Source organism: Salvelinus namaycush, chromosome 8 (assembly GCF_016432855.1).
Source record: "Salvelinus namaycush isolate Seneca chromosome 8, SaNama_1.0, whole genome shotgun sequence".
NCBI lineage: Eukaryota > Metazoa > Chordata > Actinopteri > Salmoniformes > Salmonidae > Salvelinus > Salvelinus namaycush.
In genome coordinates, this window is record NC_052314.1 from 39,048,704 (window position 1) to 39,067,932 (window position 19,229).

A 19,229-nucleotide genomic window follows, 5' to 3' on the forward strand; every position below is an offset into this window, starting at 1 on the left:
ACCCGCCCGCCTGACTAGCATCACTACTCTGGACGGTTCTGACTTAGAATATGTGGACAACTATAAATACCTAGGTGGCTGGCTAAACTGTAAACTCTCCTTCCAGACTCACATTAAGCATCTCCAATCCAAAATGAAATCTAGAATTGGCTACCTATTTCACATCAAAGCCTCCTTCACCCATGCTGCCAAACATACCCTCGGTAAACTGACTATCCTACCGATCCTTGACTTCGGCGATGTCATTTACAAAATAGCCTCCAACACTCTACTCAGCAAATTGGATGCAGTCTATCCCAGTGCCATCCGTTTTGTCACCAAAGCCCCATATACCACCCACCACTGCGACCTGTATGCTTTCGTTGGCTGGTCCTCGCTACATATTCATCGCCAAACCCACTGGCTCCAAGTCATCTATAAGTATTTGCTAGGTAAAGCTCCGCCTTATCTCAGCTCACTGGTCACCATAGCAACACCCACCCGTAGCAAGCGCTACAGCAGGTATATTTCACTGGTCACCCCCAAAGCCAACACCTCTTTGGCTGCCTTTCCTTCCAGTTCTCTGCTGCCAATGACTGAAACGAATTGCAAAAACCACTGAAGTTGGAGACTTATATCGTCCTCACTGCAGCTGTACACAGCCCATCTGTAAATAGCCCATCCAACCAACTACCTACCTCATCCCATATTTGTTTTTGTTTTTTCTGCTCTTTTGCACACCAGTATTTCTACTTGCATATCCTCATCTGCACATCTATCACTCCAGGGTTTAATTGCTAAATTGTAATTACTTCACCACTATGGCCTATATATTGCCTTATCTCCTTTCTTCATTTGCACACACTGTATACAGATTTCTCTATTGTGTTATTGACTGTACGTTTGTTTATCCCATGTGTAACTCTGTGTTGTTTGTGTCGCACTGTTTTTGCTTTATCTTGGCCAGGTCTCAGTTGTAAATGAGAACTTGTTCTCAACTGGCCTACCTGGTTAAATAAAACTAAAATAAAAATGGCGTATGGCTGCTGAATGCTGTGGTAGCCATGCTGGTTAAGTGTGCCTTGAATTCTAAATAAATCACTGACAGTGTCACCCGCAAAGCACCCCACACCATCACACATCCTCCTCCATGCTTCCAGGTGGGAACCACATGCAGAGATCATTCGTTCACCTACTCTGCGTCTCACAAAGACACGGCGGTTGGAACCAAAAATCTCAAATTTGTACTCATCAGACCAAATTACAGATTTCCACCGGTCTAATGTCCATTGCTCATGTTTCTTGGCCCAAGCAAGTCTCTTCTTCTTATTGGTGTCCTTTAGTTGTGGTTTCTTTGCAGCAATTCGACCATGAAGGCCTGATTCACACAGTCTCTTCTGAACAGTTGATGTTGAGATGTGTTTGTTACTTGAACTCTGTGAAGCATATATTTGGTCTGCAATTTCTGAGGCTGGTAACTCAAATGAACTTATCCTCTGCAGCAGAGGTAATTCTGTGTCCTTTCCTGTGGCGGTCCTCATGAGTGCCAGCTTCATCATAGCGCTTGATGGTTTTTGCAACTGCACTTGAAGAAATTTTCAACGTTTTGACTGACCATGTCTTAAAGTAATGATGGATTGTCATTTCGCTTTGCTTATTTGAGCTGTTATTGCCATAATATGGACTTGGTCTTTTACCAAATATGGCTATCTTATTTATACCACCCCTACCTTGTCACAACACAACTAATTGGCTCAAATGAATTAAGAAAGAAAGAAATTCCACAAATTAACATTTAACAAGGCACACTTGTTAATTGAAATGCATTCCATGGTGACTACTTCATGAAGCTGAGAGAATGCCAAGAGTGTGCAAAACTGTCATCAAGGACAAGGGTGGCTCCTTTGAAAAATCAGAGAGTAATGAAAGCTGTCATCTGTCGAGACCCTTCAGCCATAAAACCTTGGTGATAGGCTTTTCCTTGGTTCAGAACTGAAATTCAGCTGTATCCTCCCAGGGTGTCTGTGCGATCCTGAATGGGTGGTAGAGGATGGCTGTCTGGCACAGTCTTGTGATTGGGTAGCCTGTAGTCGATACACAACCTGCGTGTTCCATCCTTTTTCAGGAAACAGACTACCGCTGTGGAGCAAGGCGATTTCGACTTCACTATCCATCCCTTAGCTGTAAGGGGTGCGTAACTGGTGGCAGCGAAGTCAGACGCAGGAGAGCAGAACTGGGTAATAACCGGAGCAGTTTAATATATATATATATATATATATATATATATATATATATATATATATATATATATATAACCACCGGCATCCAGAATAATAAAGATTGGGTACAAACCCGTCGCACACCAGACAACAAATGTGCACAAGCACTTACAACAAACAATACCACACAAAGACATGGGGGGAACAGAGGGTTAAATACACAACACGTAATGAGGGAATGAAAAACAGGTGTGTGGGAAAACAAGACAAAACAAATGGAAAATGAAAAATGGATCGGCGATAGCTAGAAGACCGGTGACGTCGACCGCCGAACACCGCCCGAACAAGGAGAGGAACTTCGGCAGAAGTCGTGACATTAGCTAGCAGGTCTTATACATAGTCTTTAACCTCCTTGTAAGAGGGCTTATAACTGGGATATCATCCTATAAGTTGAATGCCATCTGGAGGCTGGGGATGCATCCTGTATCAGTATTGTCGTGGGAGAATGCACATGATTCTTAACATGGCATCTGCTTGACAATCTTTTGTTACTCTCATCTCAAGATGACTAACATTAAATGAGAATGTGTTCTCAGTCAACTTACCTGGTAAAATAAGTGTAAAATAAATACATTTAAAAAACTGGTGGGTGCCAGAATGTTGCTGTCTCATCTCTGTCACCTTTTGGGTTGGATGATGAGCCAAGGCTGTTTACTTCAATGGCAGTTTGCTCATGGCAGTCCAGTTGGTCTGTCTGCACAATTGTTGCTACTGGCTGGATACTGCCTAGAGCTGTTCTTCTACAGTAGGTAGAGTCACGTCATGTTTGGTATGATTCCCTATTGGCACTTCAACGTAAGGTCTTTCTGTCTGGCAGATCTCCATTCGTCCCTCGCCAATGTCAAACTTCTCCAATGACAAGTTCTCTTCACTGGGTTCGCATAACACCACTGGATTGGAGGTGTCAACGCTATAGCTGGCACCTTACACTTACTACAGGCAACCTGACCAGGGTGAATGACAACATCTTGTAGACCTACTTTCACCATGGCATACTCGCAGTGGTTGAAAAAATTCCCAAATTGTCGTACTTGAGTAAAAGTAAAGATACCTTAACAGAAAATGACTCGAGTAAAAGTGAAAGTCACCCAGTAAAATACTACTTGAGTTAAATTGTAAAAGTATTTGATTTTAAATATACTTAAGTATCAAAAGTAAAAGTATAAATCATTTCAAAATCCTTATATTAAGCAAACCATATCAAACAATTTTCTTGTTTTATATTTACAATAGCCAGTTAGCCTACAATTAGTGAATGTGTATTTGTATTTTAAGTAGCCTAGTAAAAGGGATTTTTTAAAATATTTTTATAATTAATTGGGCAACACATTACCTTTAGCTATACAGAATATCTTACCACCATGCGTTTCCATCTCCTTGTCTCTTCTTTTTCTATGGCATATTGTCGATTGCACTAATTAATGTGCATCAGCCACCGACGGTGCGGGATGGAAACCGGATTCCAAAAACTTAAAGACAAAAAAACTACCAAACCACTAAAATAAATAAATAACTTTTCTGTAAAAGAATATAACAGCTCTGATCCCTACACACGTTCAACTCAAACCTAGGAGGGAGGGTCTTCTGGCGCCAGTACTGCTTTCAAGTCTTCAGATGTAAAATCCTTAAGTCCCAAAAACTTTTCTGGCGCAGCCACAATAATGTCCAGTTTCTTAGACTTCTTTGAGACTTGTGTCGTACATTTTGTAACTGTGGCAATGAGCGCCACAAAATCCACCTTTTAAACACACATGGTATCTTTTGACTTCCAGCAAACATTTACTATAGGCTGTGGTGCGTCCACTACCACATCTTAGCTAGTATCACTTGTTTTCTCAATACTTTTAAATCGCCTTCGCATAGGAGATTCGATTGACCGCTCTAACTTTTGCCACCTCAATCTCCTTCACCCTTACAGGGCACTCCAGGAACTTCGGATCATGACCCCCACCACAATTATAACACCATTGTCCTTCTACACACACCGTTCTTCAGTATACTCTGTCCATCTGCATACACTTGAAACTTTACAATTCGTACACTGCAATGGTTTGGGGGCGAAAGCTCTTACAGCGTATCATATATAACCAAGCTTCATATGCATAGATATTTGCTCTTTATAAAAAAACAACAGGACCGACAGACTTTCTTCTTTTTCTCCATTCACCCAGCGCGTCAGACGCCAGGCACCAACCACACCAGGAATTCTCCTCAGGTATTTAACCTGAACATCCGTCGTCATCCCTGAGATGACTCCTTTGACGGGTGCTCTACTCCGAAGTTCAAAACACAAAACTTCTGTTGTCCGGATTCTTTTGAGGCTCACTGAAATCTTCCTCTGTTCTTCAGAAATACAATTAATGAAAATAAGACCAATCCTGGTCACTCTGACAGACTCCACTTTTCCCAGCGCATATTTTCAACACCTCAAAAGGGTCTCCCACATGTATCCTTACTCAACAAACGCATCCCAAAAAGAAGCGACTCATTATCATTCATACACGTATCCTCCACTTCAATTTTAGACAATTTCCTTTTTTGTTCCAGTTTTTCGATACTACTGTTGTCCATTCAGAACATTCGCCTTTACCAACTTTGATCAACCCGCTGCTTGATTCGAACTCCACTTCGCATCCACTTCCGCCATCTTTCTTCCATCTCCTCCTCACTCTCCTTTATTTCCTGCTCGATTGCGCAGACAGGCTGTCAACAGTTTAGTGAAATATGTTTTGTTGCGAAAACATTTTACTATGGGATGTTCCGGAACAGATTTCACTTGGTTTCCCAAATTAAGCACTGGGTAGCTGCAGGAAAAGGTTGGACAGCCCATGGCATACATAGTTTGGGTGCAATATCACCTGTTCGGGCAGCAAGAGCATGCTCCTCAAACAGTGGTTGAAGCATGGAGTGAAATGGAGTTCTTATATTTATTTCTCAGCTGCACATAATAAGCACATGCTCCACTATAAAACCAAAGTAGCCTACAGAACGGACAGGCAGGAAAGTGCAGGGCCACCATTCCCTATTCGAGTGGTAGTGAGGCACACATCTTTCTTGTGTTATTATATAAAACAAAGGTAGTTGAAGTGTACAGCTACATTTCAGATGAATTTATGTAGACTTGAACAGCAGTAGGAACAATCTACCTTGTTTTATTAGGGCTCTAAAGAAATACTATTACTGAACAAAAATATAAACGCAACATGTAAAGTGGTGTTCCCCTGTTTCATTAGCTGAAATAAAGATCCCAGAAATTTTCCAGACGCACAAAAATATTCTTTAACTCTCACTTTTTTTTTGCACACATTTGTTTACATTCCTGTTAGTGAGCATTTTTCCTTTGCAAAGAAAATCCATCCACCTGACAGGTGTGGCATATCAAGAAGCTGATTAAACAGCATGATCATTACACAGGTGCACCTGGGCTGGTGACAATAAAAAGCCACTCAAAAAATTTGCAATTTTGCCACACAACACAATGCCACAGATGTGTCAAGTTTTGAGGGAGTGTGCAATTGGCATGCTGACTGCAGGAATGTCCAACAGAGCTGTTGCCATGGAGAATTTGGCAGTACGTCCAGCAGGACTCATAACTGCAGACCACATGTAACCATACCATGTCTGTAATAAAGCCCTTTTGTGGTGAAAAACTCATTCTGATTGGCTGGGCTTGGATCCTCAGTGGTGTGGGCCTGGTTTCAAAGTGAATGAGCCTATGCCCTCCATGGCCCACCCATAGCTTCGCCCCTGCCCAGTCATGTGAAATCTATAGATTAGGGCCTATTGAATTTATTTAAATTGACTGATTTCCTTCTTTGAACTGTAACTCAGCAAAATCTTTGAAATTGTTGCACGTTGCGTTTATATTTTTGTGCAGTATAGTCGTGCCCCCCTATGGACTTATAAAATGCCCCCCTCAGGCATGTCATCCTGGAGCCTGACCTGGCCCCATCATCTGCAAACAGGGAGAGGCCAACACCAGGCCCGACATCCTGGAACATGTCATTCACCATTATATTAAACAAAACTGGATGAATTACACTTCCCTGGAGTGTCCCATTCCCTATCTCCACTGACTCAGAATAGGCCCCACCAACTCTGACCTGGATAGTTCGGCTCTTCAAGAAATAAAATAAAATAAAAGTTTATTGGTCGCATACACAGATTTGCTAGTAACAGTGACTAATGTTCAGGGCAGGGTACTGGGTGGAGGCCAGCTAGTGGTGACTGTTTAACAGTCTGATGGCCTGAAGTTAGAAGCTGTTTATCAGTCTCTCGGTCCCATCTTGGCTGCACCTGTACTGTCTCCCCCTTCTAGATGGTAGCGGGGTGAACAGGCTGTGGCTTGGGAGGCTGAGGTCTTTGATTATCTTCTTGGCCTTCCTGTGACACTGTGAGCTGTAGATGTCCTGGAGGTCAGGCAGTGTGCCCCCGGTGATGTTTTGGACAGACTGCACCACCCTCTGGAGAGCATTGTGGTTGCGGGCGGAGCGGTTGCTGTGCCAGGCGGTGATACAGCCTAACAGAATACTCTTGATGGTGCATCTGTGGTAGTTTGTGAAGGTCTTAGGGGCCAATATACATTTCTTCAGCCTCCCAAGGTTGAAGAGGCACTGTTGTGCCTTCTTTACCATGCTGTTGGTGTGGAGGGACCATTTCAGGTACTTAGTGATGTGTACACCGAGGAACTTGAAGCTTTTGACCTTCTCCACTGCAGCCCCATCAATGTGGATGGGGGCGTGCTCTCTCTGCTGTCTCCTGTAGTCCACGATCAGCACCTTCGTTTTGTTGAAATTGAGATTATATTCCTGCCACCACTCTTACAGTGCTCTCCCCTCCTCCCTGTAGGCGGTCTTGCCGTTGTTGGTAATCATGCCTACCATTGTTATGTCATCAGCAAACTTTTGGAGACATGTTGGAGATGTTGGAGTTGGAGACATGCATGACCATGCAGTCATGGGTGAACAGGGAGTGCAGGAGGGGGCTGAGCACGCACCCCTGTGGGGCCCCCGTGTTAAGGATCGGCGTGGCAGAGGTGATGTTGCCTACCTTCACCACCTGGGTGCCTGTCAGGAAGTCTAGGACCCAGTTGCACAAATCTAGGACCCAGTTGCACAATCCTGGATCCAATTAAACAGGTGACCCCGCACCCCAGCATCATGCAGCCTCAGCAGCAGTCCCCCTTTCCAGAGCATGTCGTATGCCTTTTCAATGTCCAGTAATAACGCCACCACTTCCTCCTTGTTGGCCATCGCCTTCTTTATATCACAGTTCAGTGCTAGCACCGAGTCCATGGTTAATCCGCTCTGGTATGGAGAAAAGAGACCTAAACTCTCACACATATGTACTCATTTGTCTGTGACCATTCTTTCCATTACTTTACACAGTACAGAGGTCAACTCTATGGGTCGGTATGAGCCCGGGTGGAATGCTTTTTTTCCCGGTTTCACGATTGGAACTATGGCATGTTTCCACGCTGCTGGTAACGTCCCTTCCTCCCATAATGTATTCAATAATTCAAATACCTCCTCCAGTACCAAATCAACAAGTTGGTTGCCCGGGTCAATATTATCTACAGTACGTTATCTACAGTACACTGTGGATAGCAGTGGTGGAAAAAGTACCCAATTTTCATACTTGAGTAAAAGTAAAAGATACCTTAAAAGAAAATGACTCAAGTAAAAGTGAAAGTCACCCAGTAAAATACCACTTGAGTAAAAGTCTAAAAGTATTTTGTTTTAAATGTACTTAAGTATCAAAAGTAAAAGTATAAATAATTGAACATTTCTTATATTAAGCAAACCAGACAACACAATGTTCTTGTTTTTTAATTTACGGATAGCCAGGGGCACAGTTCAACACAATCACAAACTAAGTATTTGTGTTTAGTGAGTCTGCCAGATCAGAGGTAGTAGGGATGACCAGGGATATTCTCTTGATAAGTGTGTGAGTGAATTAGACAATTTTCCTGTCCTGCTAAGCATTCAAAATGTAACAAGTACTTTTGGGTGTCAGGAAAAATGTATGGAGTAAAAAGTACATTATTTTCTTTAGGAATGTAGTGGAGTAAAAGTAAAAGTTGTCAAAAATAGAAATAGTAAAGTAAAGTACAGATACCCCAAAAAACTACTTAAGTAGTACTTAAAAGTATTTTTCTTAAGTACTTTACCCCACTGGTGGATAGCCTGAAACGTTTTGACACATACAAGTAAGTCATCTTTATCTTTATAATTTACAGTGATCTCTTCTCCATCCTCCAACACCGGCATACCCATCCGTCTGTAACTTTCTGACATTCGCCAATCACTGCCCACACTTCCCCCACTGGTGTATCGGCCCCCAATTTCCCGCAATATTTCTCCAACACTCCCACTTAGCTCCCTTAATGACCTTCCCCACCTCCCGTAGCTTTAATACTCCACCGCTGAACCCTCCAATGTATGTTGCCTCAGGGTCCTGTATGCCAAATTTCTAGCACGAACTGCAGCATCACAATCCTTGTTCCTCTGTGTCCTAGGGGCATTCTCTGTGGGATAGTAAGCACAGAAGCTTGAATTATCATTGAACGCAGGAATTCATTCCATTCTTCAACAGATCAGTCACTGTGAACCTCACTGAAACATTCTGCACATTTCTCTGCAAATTCCTCCCATCAAGCTTTTCCAAAGTCCAGGGGTCAATGTCTTTCATCCACTTCCAACAGTTTCCGGCCAAACCAGCTCAGAATTGGGAAATGGTCGCTCCCAATTGTACAGTATACCGGTCCATTAAATCCCAATCCTCTCTTCTGGCCAGATCCCCCGATGCCAGCGTCAGATAATGCATGACATAGTTGCTCACCCAATGTGAAATCTTGTTGGGCATCCATCTTTTATGCAGACTAATCTGTGGTTGTAAAAGTTAAGTACTGTAATTCTGCACTGGACACGCCACACTTCAACCGCTATACATTCCAACATTACTCTTCCATACTGTACACCTAGTTTCAGAAACATCACCCCCCCCCCCCCCCCCCCCACTCGCTCTTTCCGATCAGCCCATGTGGCCACATACCCAGGCAAAACAAAATCCAAACATGGTTTCAACCACATTTCCTGCGCATACTGTCTCATGCTTATCTTTATATATATATATATATAAAGATATATATATATACTGTATATATATATATTTTTTCACCTTTATTTAACCAGGTAAGCAAGTTCTCATTTACAACTGCGACCTGGCCAAGATAAAGCAAAGCAGTGCGACACGAACAACAACACAGAGTTACACATGGAATAAACAAGCGTACAGTCAATAACACAATAGAAAAAAAGAAAGTCTATATACAGTGTGTGCAAATGGCGTGAGGAGGAAGGCAATAAATAGGCCATAGTAGCGAAGTAATTACAATTTAGCAGATTAACACTGGAGTGATAAATGAGCAGATGATGATGTGCAAGTAGTGATACTGGTGTGCAAAAGAGTAGAAAAGTAAATAAAAACAATATGGGGAGGAGGTAGGTAGATTGGGTGGGGCTATTTACAGATGGACTATATACAGCTGCAGCGATCGGTTAGCTGCTCAGATAGCTGATGTTTCAAGTTAGTGAGGGAAATATAAGTCTCCAGCTTCAGCGATTTTTGCAATTCGTTCCAGTGACTGGCAACAGAGAACTGGAAGGAAAGGCAGACAAAGTAGGTGTTGGCTTTGGGGATGACCAGTGAGATATACCTGCTGGAGCGCGTGCTATGGGTGGGTGTTGTTATCGTGACCAGTGAGCTGAGATAAGGCGGAGCTTTACCTAGCAAAGACTTATAGATGACCTGGAGCCAGTGGGTTTGGCGACGGATATGTAGTGAGGGCCAGCCAACGAGAGCATACAGGTCGCAGTGGTGGGTAGTATATGGGGCTTTGGTGACAAAACGGATGGCACTGTGATAGACTGCATCCAGTTTGCTGAGTAGAGTATTGGAAGCTATTTTGTTGCTGGCATCGCCAAAGTCGAGGATTGGTAGAATAGTCAGTTTTACTAGGGTAAGTTTGGCGGCGTGAGTGAAGGAGGCTTTGTTGCGAAATAGAAAGCTGATTCTAGATTTAATTTTGGATTGGAGATGCTTAATGTGTGTCTGGAAGGAGAGTTTACAGTCTAGCCAGACACATAGGTATTTGTAGTTGTCCACATATTCTAAGTCAGAACCATCCAGAGTAGTGATGCTGGACGGGCGAGCAGGTGCGGGCAGTGATTGGTTGAAGAGCATGCATTTAGTTTTACTTGCATTTAAGAGCAGTTGGAGGCTGAGAGTTAGATTTGAAATAACTATTTGAAAATGTAATTTTATTCAACAGCAAATACGTGCCAAATTGCATTTTGAAACTGGCTTTAGGCTAATGAAGTGTTTGGTGTCATACAAAAACAGTCTGTCTGACTTGTGGCAGGGTGTGTTCACGTGCGCCTGCTTTATGACCTTTACGGTAGCTATTCCAGACTCATTTTTTTTGCCTTGGGAGGAAGCAGCGGAAAGTCTGGGACCCAAGCACATCAGCGTTTACAGTCATGGCTGAGCGCCGCGCATTCGCCCAAAAAATCAACAGGTAAGGGCGTTACTTCCAATTTTAACACTGATAGAACTGAGTCCCTCTTTCAAGCTACGCTGTTTTCAACATTTAAAAAACTCTCGTCCTCTGCCCTCCGTTTCAAGGCAAAGCCATCTCCAAATAAGGCCCTGCCAGCTAGCTAGTTATCGTTAGCCATATCAAAGATGCCCCAGTGCCAGTGATAGACCCGCCATATAGTACAGCGCTGTCTGTTTCTCGCAATGTTATTTTTGTGTATCGTGCAGTTGCATGCATACGGGGTTGAAGTTTAGCTACGTTTGACATCTATCATACTATCAAACCCAACCACTATCTGTCTTTACAAGGATTTAGGTAAGCATTAGTTGGACTGACTTGAAAATCCGTAGTAGACAGTTGCGGTAACTTGTTGGCTACGGCTGGGTAGCACTGACACATCGACGAGAGAAAGCAACACAGTACCTACGATGCCAGTTGAGCGACGACTAATGTGGGCGAAATCGAGCTCCTAAGTGGAGCTCTTTACTGTAGGTGCTGATTTCAGTACCCAAAGAATAGCCCGCAATTACACAGAACAATGACTTGTGTAATTGCGGGCTATTCTTTGGGTGCTGAAATCAGTAGTTTATGATAAATAATTGTTTTATGTGATGGAGCTCCAGTTTGCCCAAACTGAGTCACCGCCCAACTCCATCCTAAATCGTGCCCAACTCCATCCTAAATCGTGGAGTTGAGTTTAATCGGCTATACAGTTACGTTAACTAACATCGTCATGGACAGTGGTAGTTTACCAGCAAAAGCTCTAACATTCAAAGTTATGTCAACCACAGTTAAAGGTAATGCATTCAGATCTAATGCGTCTATTGAAACGAACAAAACCAGAAGCGCTGTATCAATTGTAGTTGCTTGCTGTTCATGCCAGTGGAATTAAAGCTGGATGTAAAACAATGCATTGCATTGTTGTGAAGAAATTGCTCATATGTGACTCACCACCTGGATTCGGTCTTATGTAGCAAAAATTTAAATAGATTTTTTTTTTTTTTTACATTGGTGAAAAGTATACTCAGAGCTGCAAAATGGTATATCATACACTGCATTTTTGAGGAACAATGGGAAAGTAATTCTGCTTTGAAAGTTGATGAACTTGTGAACTCACTTTTGAGGAAAGGGCCTTTGAATGTTTTGGTACCTACTTGACAGCTCTCCTTTGTCTACACCCATTCAGCATAGTTCACACCCTCTTAAGCCAGCCCCACCCATCTGTTTAAGGATTCACATATGAGGTCATGTGCTAAACAGTGAGTAGAGTAGTAAAGATTAAGACTAAAAGTGGTAGTAGCCTACAATAAGGAAAAATTCCAGGTAAACAGAAAGTGTCCAGATGTAAAGATACCTTATTAGAAAATTACTGAAGTAAAACTAAGTCACCCAGTAAAATACTACTTGAGTAAAAGTCTAAAAGTATGTGGTTTTAAAAATACTTAAGTATGTACTTAAGTATCAAAAGTATAAATCATTTCAAATTCCTTAAACCAGACTGCCCTATTTTTATTTTTTATTGACAGTTAGCCAGGGGCACACTCCAACACTCAGACATAATTTACAAACAAAGCATTTGTCTTTAGTGAGTCTGTGTGGTATGTCACAAAATCATGTTACGACCACACATGTCAATATTCATTTTATATATCAATATTTTGCTAAGTCTTGCAAAGTGGATGGGTCTCTACAGAAGGTGTAAACGGTACAGCCAAAGGTTACTTGCATAGTAGCAATATCAGAAATAGATGGTGTCAATATAAATAAAATATACAGTATGTACACGAACAATATCAATAACGATAGTGATAGACGAGGTAGTTGTATGCATACAATCAGGGGTAAAGTGGCTGAGCAGCAGGAACAAATATAATAGTAGCAGCAACGTATGGCGTGTGTGTGTTTGGTGAGAGTCATTTGAGTAGAGGCACTGCAGATGGTGCTGACTGGTCCGTCCGAACCACGCATGAGCAAGGGAATCTACAGTTGAAGTCAGAAGTTTACATACACTTAGGTTGGAGTCATTAAAACTGGTTTTTCAATCACTCCACAAATTTCTTGTTAACAAGCTATAGTTTTGGCAAGTCGGTTAGGACATCTACTTTGTGCATGACACCAGTCATTTTTCCAACAATTGTTTACAGACAGATTATTTCACTGTATCACAATTCCAGTGGGTCAGAAGTTTACATACACTAAGTTGACTGTGACTTTAAACAGCTTGGAAAATTCCATAAAAGGATGTCATGGCTTTAGAAGCTTCTGATAGGCTAATTGACATAATTTGAGTCAATTGGAGGTGTACCTGTGGATTAATTTCAAGGCCTACCTTGAAATCAGCCAAGACCTCAGAAAAAAAATTGCAGACTTCCACAAGTCTGGTTCATCCTTGGGAACAATTTCCAAACGTCTGAAGGTACCACGTTCATCTGTAAAACAATAGTACACAAGTATAATAAACACCATGTGACCATGCAGCCGTCATACAGCTCAGGAAGGAGATGCGTTCTGTCTCCTAGAGATTAACGTACTTTAGTGCGAAAAAGTGCAAATCAATCCCAGAACGACAGCAAATGCCCTTGTGAAGATGCTGGAGGAAACGGGTACAAAAGTATCTATTTCCACAGTTAAATGAGTCCGACATCGACATAACCTGAAAGGCCGCTCAGCAAGGAAGAAGCCACTGCTCCAAAACGTCCATTAAAAAGCCAGACTACGGTTTGCAACTGCAGATGGGGACAAAGATCATGCTTTTTGGAGAAATGTCCTCTGGTCTGATGAAACAAAAATCAAACTGTTTGGCCATAATGACCATCGTTATGTTTGGAGGAAAAAGGGGGAGGCTTGCAAGCTGAAGAACACCATCCCAAACGTGAAGCACGGGGGTGGCAGCATCATGTTGTGGGGGTGCTTTGCTGCAGGAGGGACTGGTGCACTTCACAAAATAGATGGCATGAGGGATGAAAATTATGTGGATATATTGAAGCAACATCTCAAGACATCAGTCAGGAAGTTAAAGCTTGGTCACAAATGGGTCTTCCAAATGGACAATGATCCCAAGCATACTTCCAATGTTGTGCCAAAATGGCTTAATAGCTTCTTACGGCTGAAATCCCGTCAACGGGATGGATTTGACAACAGCCAGTGAAAGTGCAGTGCGCCAAATTCAAACAACAGAAATCTCATTATTAAAATTCCTTAAACATACAAATATTATACACCATTTTTTAAAAGATAAACTTGTTGTTAATCCCACCACAGTGTCCGATTTCAAAAAGGCTTTACGATGAAAGCACACCATCTGATTATGTTAGGTCAGCGCCTAGTCACAGAAAAACAGCCATTTTCCAGCCAAAGAGAGGAGTCACAAAAAGCAGAATTAAAGATAAAATGAATCACTAACCTTTGATGATTTTATCAGATGGCACTCATAGGACTTCATGTTACACAATACATGTATGTTTTGTTCGATAAAGTTCATACACTGCTCAAAAAAATAAAGGGAACACTTAAACAACACAATGTAACTCCAAGTCAATCACACTTCTGTGAAATCAAACTGTCCACTTAGGAAGCAACACTGATTGACAATAAATTTCACATGCTGTTGTGCAAATGGAATAGACAAAAGGTGGAAATTATAGGCAATTAGCAAGACACCCCCAATAAAGGAGTGATTCTGCAGGTGGTGACCACAGACTACTTCTCAGTTCCTATGCTTCCTGGCTGATGTTTTGGTCACTTTTGAATGCTGGCAGTGCTCTCACTCTAGTGGTAGCATGAGACGGAGTCTACAACCCACACAAGTGGCTCAGGTAGTGCAGCTCATCCAGGATGGCACATCAATGCGAGCTGTGGCAAGAAGGTTTGCTGTGTCTGTCAGCGTAGTGTCCAGAGCATGGAGGCGCTACCAGGAGACAGGCCAGTACATCAGGAGACGTAGAGGAGGCCGTAGGAGGGCAACAACCCAGCAGGAGGACCGCTACCTCCGCCTTTGTGCAAGGAGGAGCACTGCCAGAGCCCTGCAAAATGACCTCCAGCAGGCCACAAATGTGCATGTGTCAGCATATGGTCTCACAAGGGCTCTGAGGTTCTCATCTCGGTACCTAATGGCAGTCAAGCTACCTCTGGCGAGCACATGGAGGGCTGTGCGGCCCCACAAAGAAATGCCACCCCACACCATGACTGACCCACCGCCAAACCGGTCATGCTGGAGGATGTTGCAGGCAGCAGAACGTTCTCCACGGCGTCTCCAGACTCTGTCACGTCTGTCACATGTGCTCAGTGTGAACCTGCTTTCATCTGTGAAGAGCACAGGGCGCCAGTGGCGAATTTGCCAATCTTGGTGTTCTCTGGCAAATGCCAAACGTCCTGCACGGTGTTGGGCTGTAAGCACAACCCCCACCTGTGGACGTCGGGCCCTCATACCACCCTCATGGAGTCTGTTTCTGAGCGTTTGAGCAGACACATGCACATTTGTGGCCTGCTGGAGGTCATTTTGCATGGCTCTGGCAGTGCTCCTTCTTGCACAAAGTCGGAGGTAGCGGTCCTGCTGCTGGGTTGTTGCCCTCCTACGGCCTCCTCCACGTCTCCTGATGTACTGGCCTGTCTCCTGGTAGCGCCTCCATGCTCTGGACACTACGCTGACAGACACAGCAAACCTTCTTGTCACAGCTCGCGTTGATGTGCCATCCTGGATGAGCTGCACTACCTGAGCCACTTGTGTGGGTTGTAGACTCCGTCTCATGCTACCACTAGAGTGAGAGCACCGCCAGCATTCAAAAGTGACCAAAACATCAGCCAGGAAGCATAGGAACTGAGAAGCGGTCTGTGGTCACCACCTGCAGAATCACTCCTTTATTGGGGGTGTCTTGCTAATTGCCTATAATTTCCACCTTTTGTCTATTCCATTTGCACAACAGCATGTGAAATTTATTGTCAATCAGTGTTGCTTCCTAAGTGGACAGTTTGATTTCACAGAAGTGTGATTGACTTGGAGTTACATTGTGTTGTTTAAGTGTTCCCTTTATTTTTTTGAGCAGTGTATTTATATCCAAAAATCTCTGTTTACATTGCGCGTTATGTTCAGTAATGTTTTGCCTCCAAGACATCCGGTGATTTTGCAGAGAGCCACATCAATTTACAGAAATACTCATCATAAATGTTGATAAATACAAGTGTTATGCATGGAATTAAAGATATACTTCTTCTTAATGCAACCGCTGTGTCAGATTTCAAAAAAGCTTTACAGCGAAAGCACACCATGAAATAATCTGAGTACAGCGCTCAGAGACCAAAACAAGCCAAACAGATACCCGCCATGTTGTGGAGTCAACAGAAGTCAGAAATAGGATTATAAATATTCACTTACCTTTGATCTTCATCGGAATGCACTCCCAGGAATCCCAGTTCCACAATAAATGTTTGTTTTGTTCGATAAAGCCCATCATTTATGTCCAAATACCTCCTTTTTGTTCGCTTTTAGTTCACAAATCCAAATTCACAAGGTGCGAGCACTAAGTCCAGACAAAGTCAAAGTTCTATTACAGTTCGTAGAAACATGTCAAACGATGTATAGAATCAATCTTTAGGATGTTTCTATTATAAATCTTCAATAATGTTTCAACCGGACAATTCCTTTAACTTTAGAAATGAAAAGGAACAGACCTCGCTCTCACGGCCGCGCGCCTGACTTAGCTCATGGCCTTCTGCCAGACCCCTTGGTCAAACAGCTCTTATTCTCTCCCCCTTCACAGTAGAAGCCTGAAACAAGGTTCTAAAGACTGTTGACATGTAGTGGAAGCCTTAGGAAGTGCAATATGACCCCATAGACACTGTATATTGGATAGGCAAACGTACAAACCTCAGATTTCCCACTTCCTGGTTGGATTTTTTCTCAGGTTTTTGCCTGCCATATGAGTTCTATTATACTCACAGACATTCAAACAGTTTTAGAAACTTCATAGTGTTTTCTATCCAAATCTACTAATAATATGCATGTCTTAGCTTCTGGGCCTGAGTAGCAGGCAATTTACTCTGGGCACGCTTTTCATCCGAATGTGAAAATAGCGCCCCCAGCCATAAGAAGTTAAGGACAACAAAGTCAAGGTATTGGAGGGGCCATCACAAAGCCCTGACCTCAATCCTATAGAAAATGTGTGGGCAGAACTGAATAAGCGTGTTCGAGCAAGGAGGCCTACAAACCTGACTCTGTTACATCAGCTCTGTCAGGAGGAATGGGACAAAATTCACCCAACTTATTGTGGGAGGCTACCCAAAACGTTTGACCCAAGTTAAACAATTTAAAGGCAATGCTACCGAATACTAATTAAGTGTATGTTAACTTCTGACCCACTGGGAATGTGATGAAAGAAATGAATGCTGAAATAAATAATTCTCTCTACTATTATTCTGACATTTCACATTCTAAAATAAAGTGGTGATCCTAACTGACCTAAGACAGGGAATTTTTACTTGGAATAAATGTCAGGAATTGTGAAAAACTGAGTTTAAATGTATTTGGCTGAGGTGTACGTAAACTTCCGACTTCAACTGTATATAATGTAGGTAGATGACATAATGACTGGGGCGAAGGTTCACCTTCCAACAGGACAACAACCCTAACCACACAGCCAAGAGTGGCTTCGGGACAAGTCTCTGAATGTCCTTGAGTTGCCCAGCCAGAGCCCGGACTTGAACCCGATCGAATATCTCTGGAGAAACCAGAAAATCGCTATGCAGCGACGCTCCCCATCCAATCTCACAGCTTGAGAGGATCTGCAGAGAAGAATGGGAGAAAGTGCCCAAATACAGGTGTGCCAAGCTTGTAGCGTCATACCCAAGAAGACTCGAGGCTGTAATCGCAGCCAAAGGGTCTGAATACTTATGGAAATGTGATATTACATAAAAAAATATATATGTATGTATTTGCCATTATGGGGTATTGTGTGTAGATTGATTGGGGGGGAAGCAATTTAATCAATTTCAGAATAAGGCTGTAACGTAACAAACTGTGGATAAAGTCTGAATACTTTCTGAATGCACTGTATGTGTGTAATGGATTATGGTCATTGTAGTAAAATTACCATATTTTATGTGCTAAACTGTTGATTATTGGCCTGTTGGAAACTACAACTCCCTACTACATCACACAGTTCAGGCTGAATCTGATTTATCTCTAGAGAAACTGTGCAATGTGCGCATTGAGTTCACTGAAAAAACACGAACAAAATGGAATTCAAATAACTGAACCGACCGGTCAATTAGTTGTTTAAAAACCGAAAAATAACCAACATTTCTGTTAATCAGTTAGCACTAGTATTGACTCGGGTGTGAATAATTATGTAAATGAGATTTCTGCATTTTATTTTCAGTAAATTTGCAGAAATGTGAAACACTTTCTCATTATAGGGTGTTGCGTGTAGATGGGTGAGAATTAAAAAAAATATTTAATCTATTTTAAATTTAGGCTGAATCGCAACCAAATGAGGAATCAGTCAATGGGTATGAATACTTTCTGAAGGCACTATAGGTATTACAGACGGTTAGGTAGAGGTTGAAAATGTCAGTGAAGACACTTGCCAGCTGATCAGCGCATGCTCCGAGATGGCGCTGCAGTGGATAGCGGCCATTTCACGCTGATCAAATTTTTTTGGTACATAATATTTCCTATGACTGAAAACGGCTTCTGGACATCAGAACAGCTGTCACTATCTTCTATTTGGATGAATATTTCTACTTCAACGAGTCGGCAGCTATAGACGTTCTGCTTACTCCGGACCAAGCCCAGTCTGGCCAGGGACCAGGCCACAGCAGGGACCATAATGGTGTCAGAGGGAACAGTAAGGACCGTAAAGGCGACCAGCATGGCCAGGAAGAGCAAACCCTCAGGGACCATAATAGTAATGTATGGCCCACAACAGAACTACTTCCCTATTTGTTCTGTTGTGTGATATACAGCAGTGTCAGAGGGAACCATAAGAACAGTAAGGCCACCACCAGGGCCAGAGAGAGAGAGCCCTCAGGCCACAGCATTTTCATTATTTTTTTATTTAACTAGGCAAGCCAGTTGGACACACTGGGCCAATTGTGCGCCACCCTATGGGATTCCCAATCATGGCCAGTTGTGATACCCTGGTTCGTTTCCAGGCTGTCTTGTGACGCTGCTAGCACTGAGATGCAGTGCCTTAGACTGCTGCGCCACTCGGGAGCCCTTATAGCAAGGACAATAATATATAATAGTAATGTTTGGCTCACAACAGAACGGCTGCCCTTGACTATACTGTACCTGTCCTTCAGAGTGACCAGACTACTGCAGCAAATGAACTGGCCTTATCTGTTAACTTATTACGCCTACACTGCCCTTTTCCACT

The 19,229-nt window shown here is 42.7% G+C and overlaps 1 protein-coding gene across 1 annotated transcript in view; it reads left to right on the forward strand.

Annotated features, from left to right (window-relative positions):
- Positions 1-10,773: 10,773 nt before the first annotated feature.
- Positions 10,774-19,229, forward strand: part of LOC120052660 (dedicator of cytokinesis protein 7-like) — a 93,476-nt gene continuing 85,020 nt past the window's right edge. Inside the window, exon 1 of the mRNA XM_038999706.1 lies at positions 10,774-10,836. Within this exon, the coding sequence (XP_038855634.1) occupies positions 10,799-10,836 (38 nt within the window). The 5' untranslated portion in view covers positions 10,774-10,798. The remainder of the gene's footprint in view (positions 10,837-19,229) is intronic.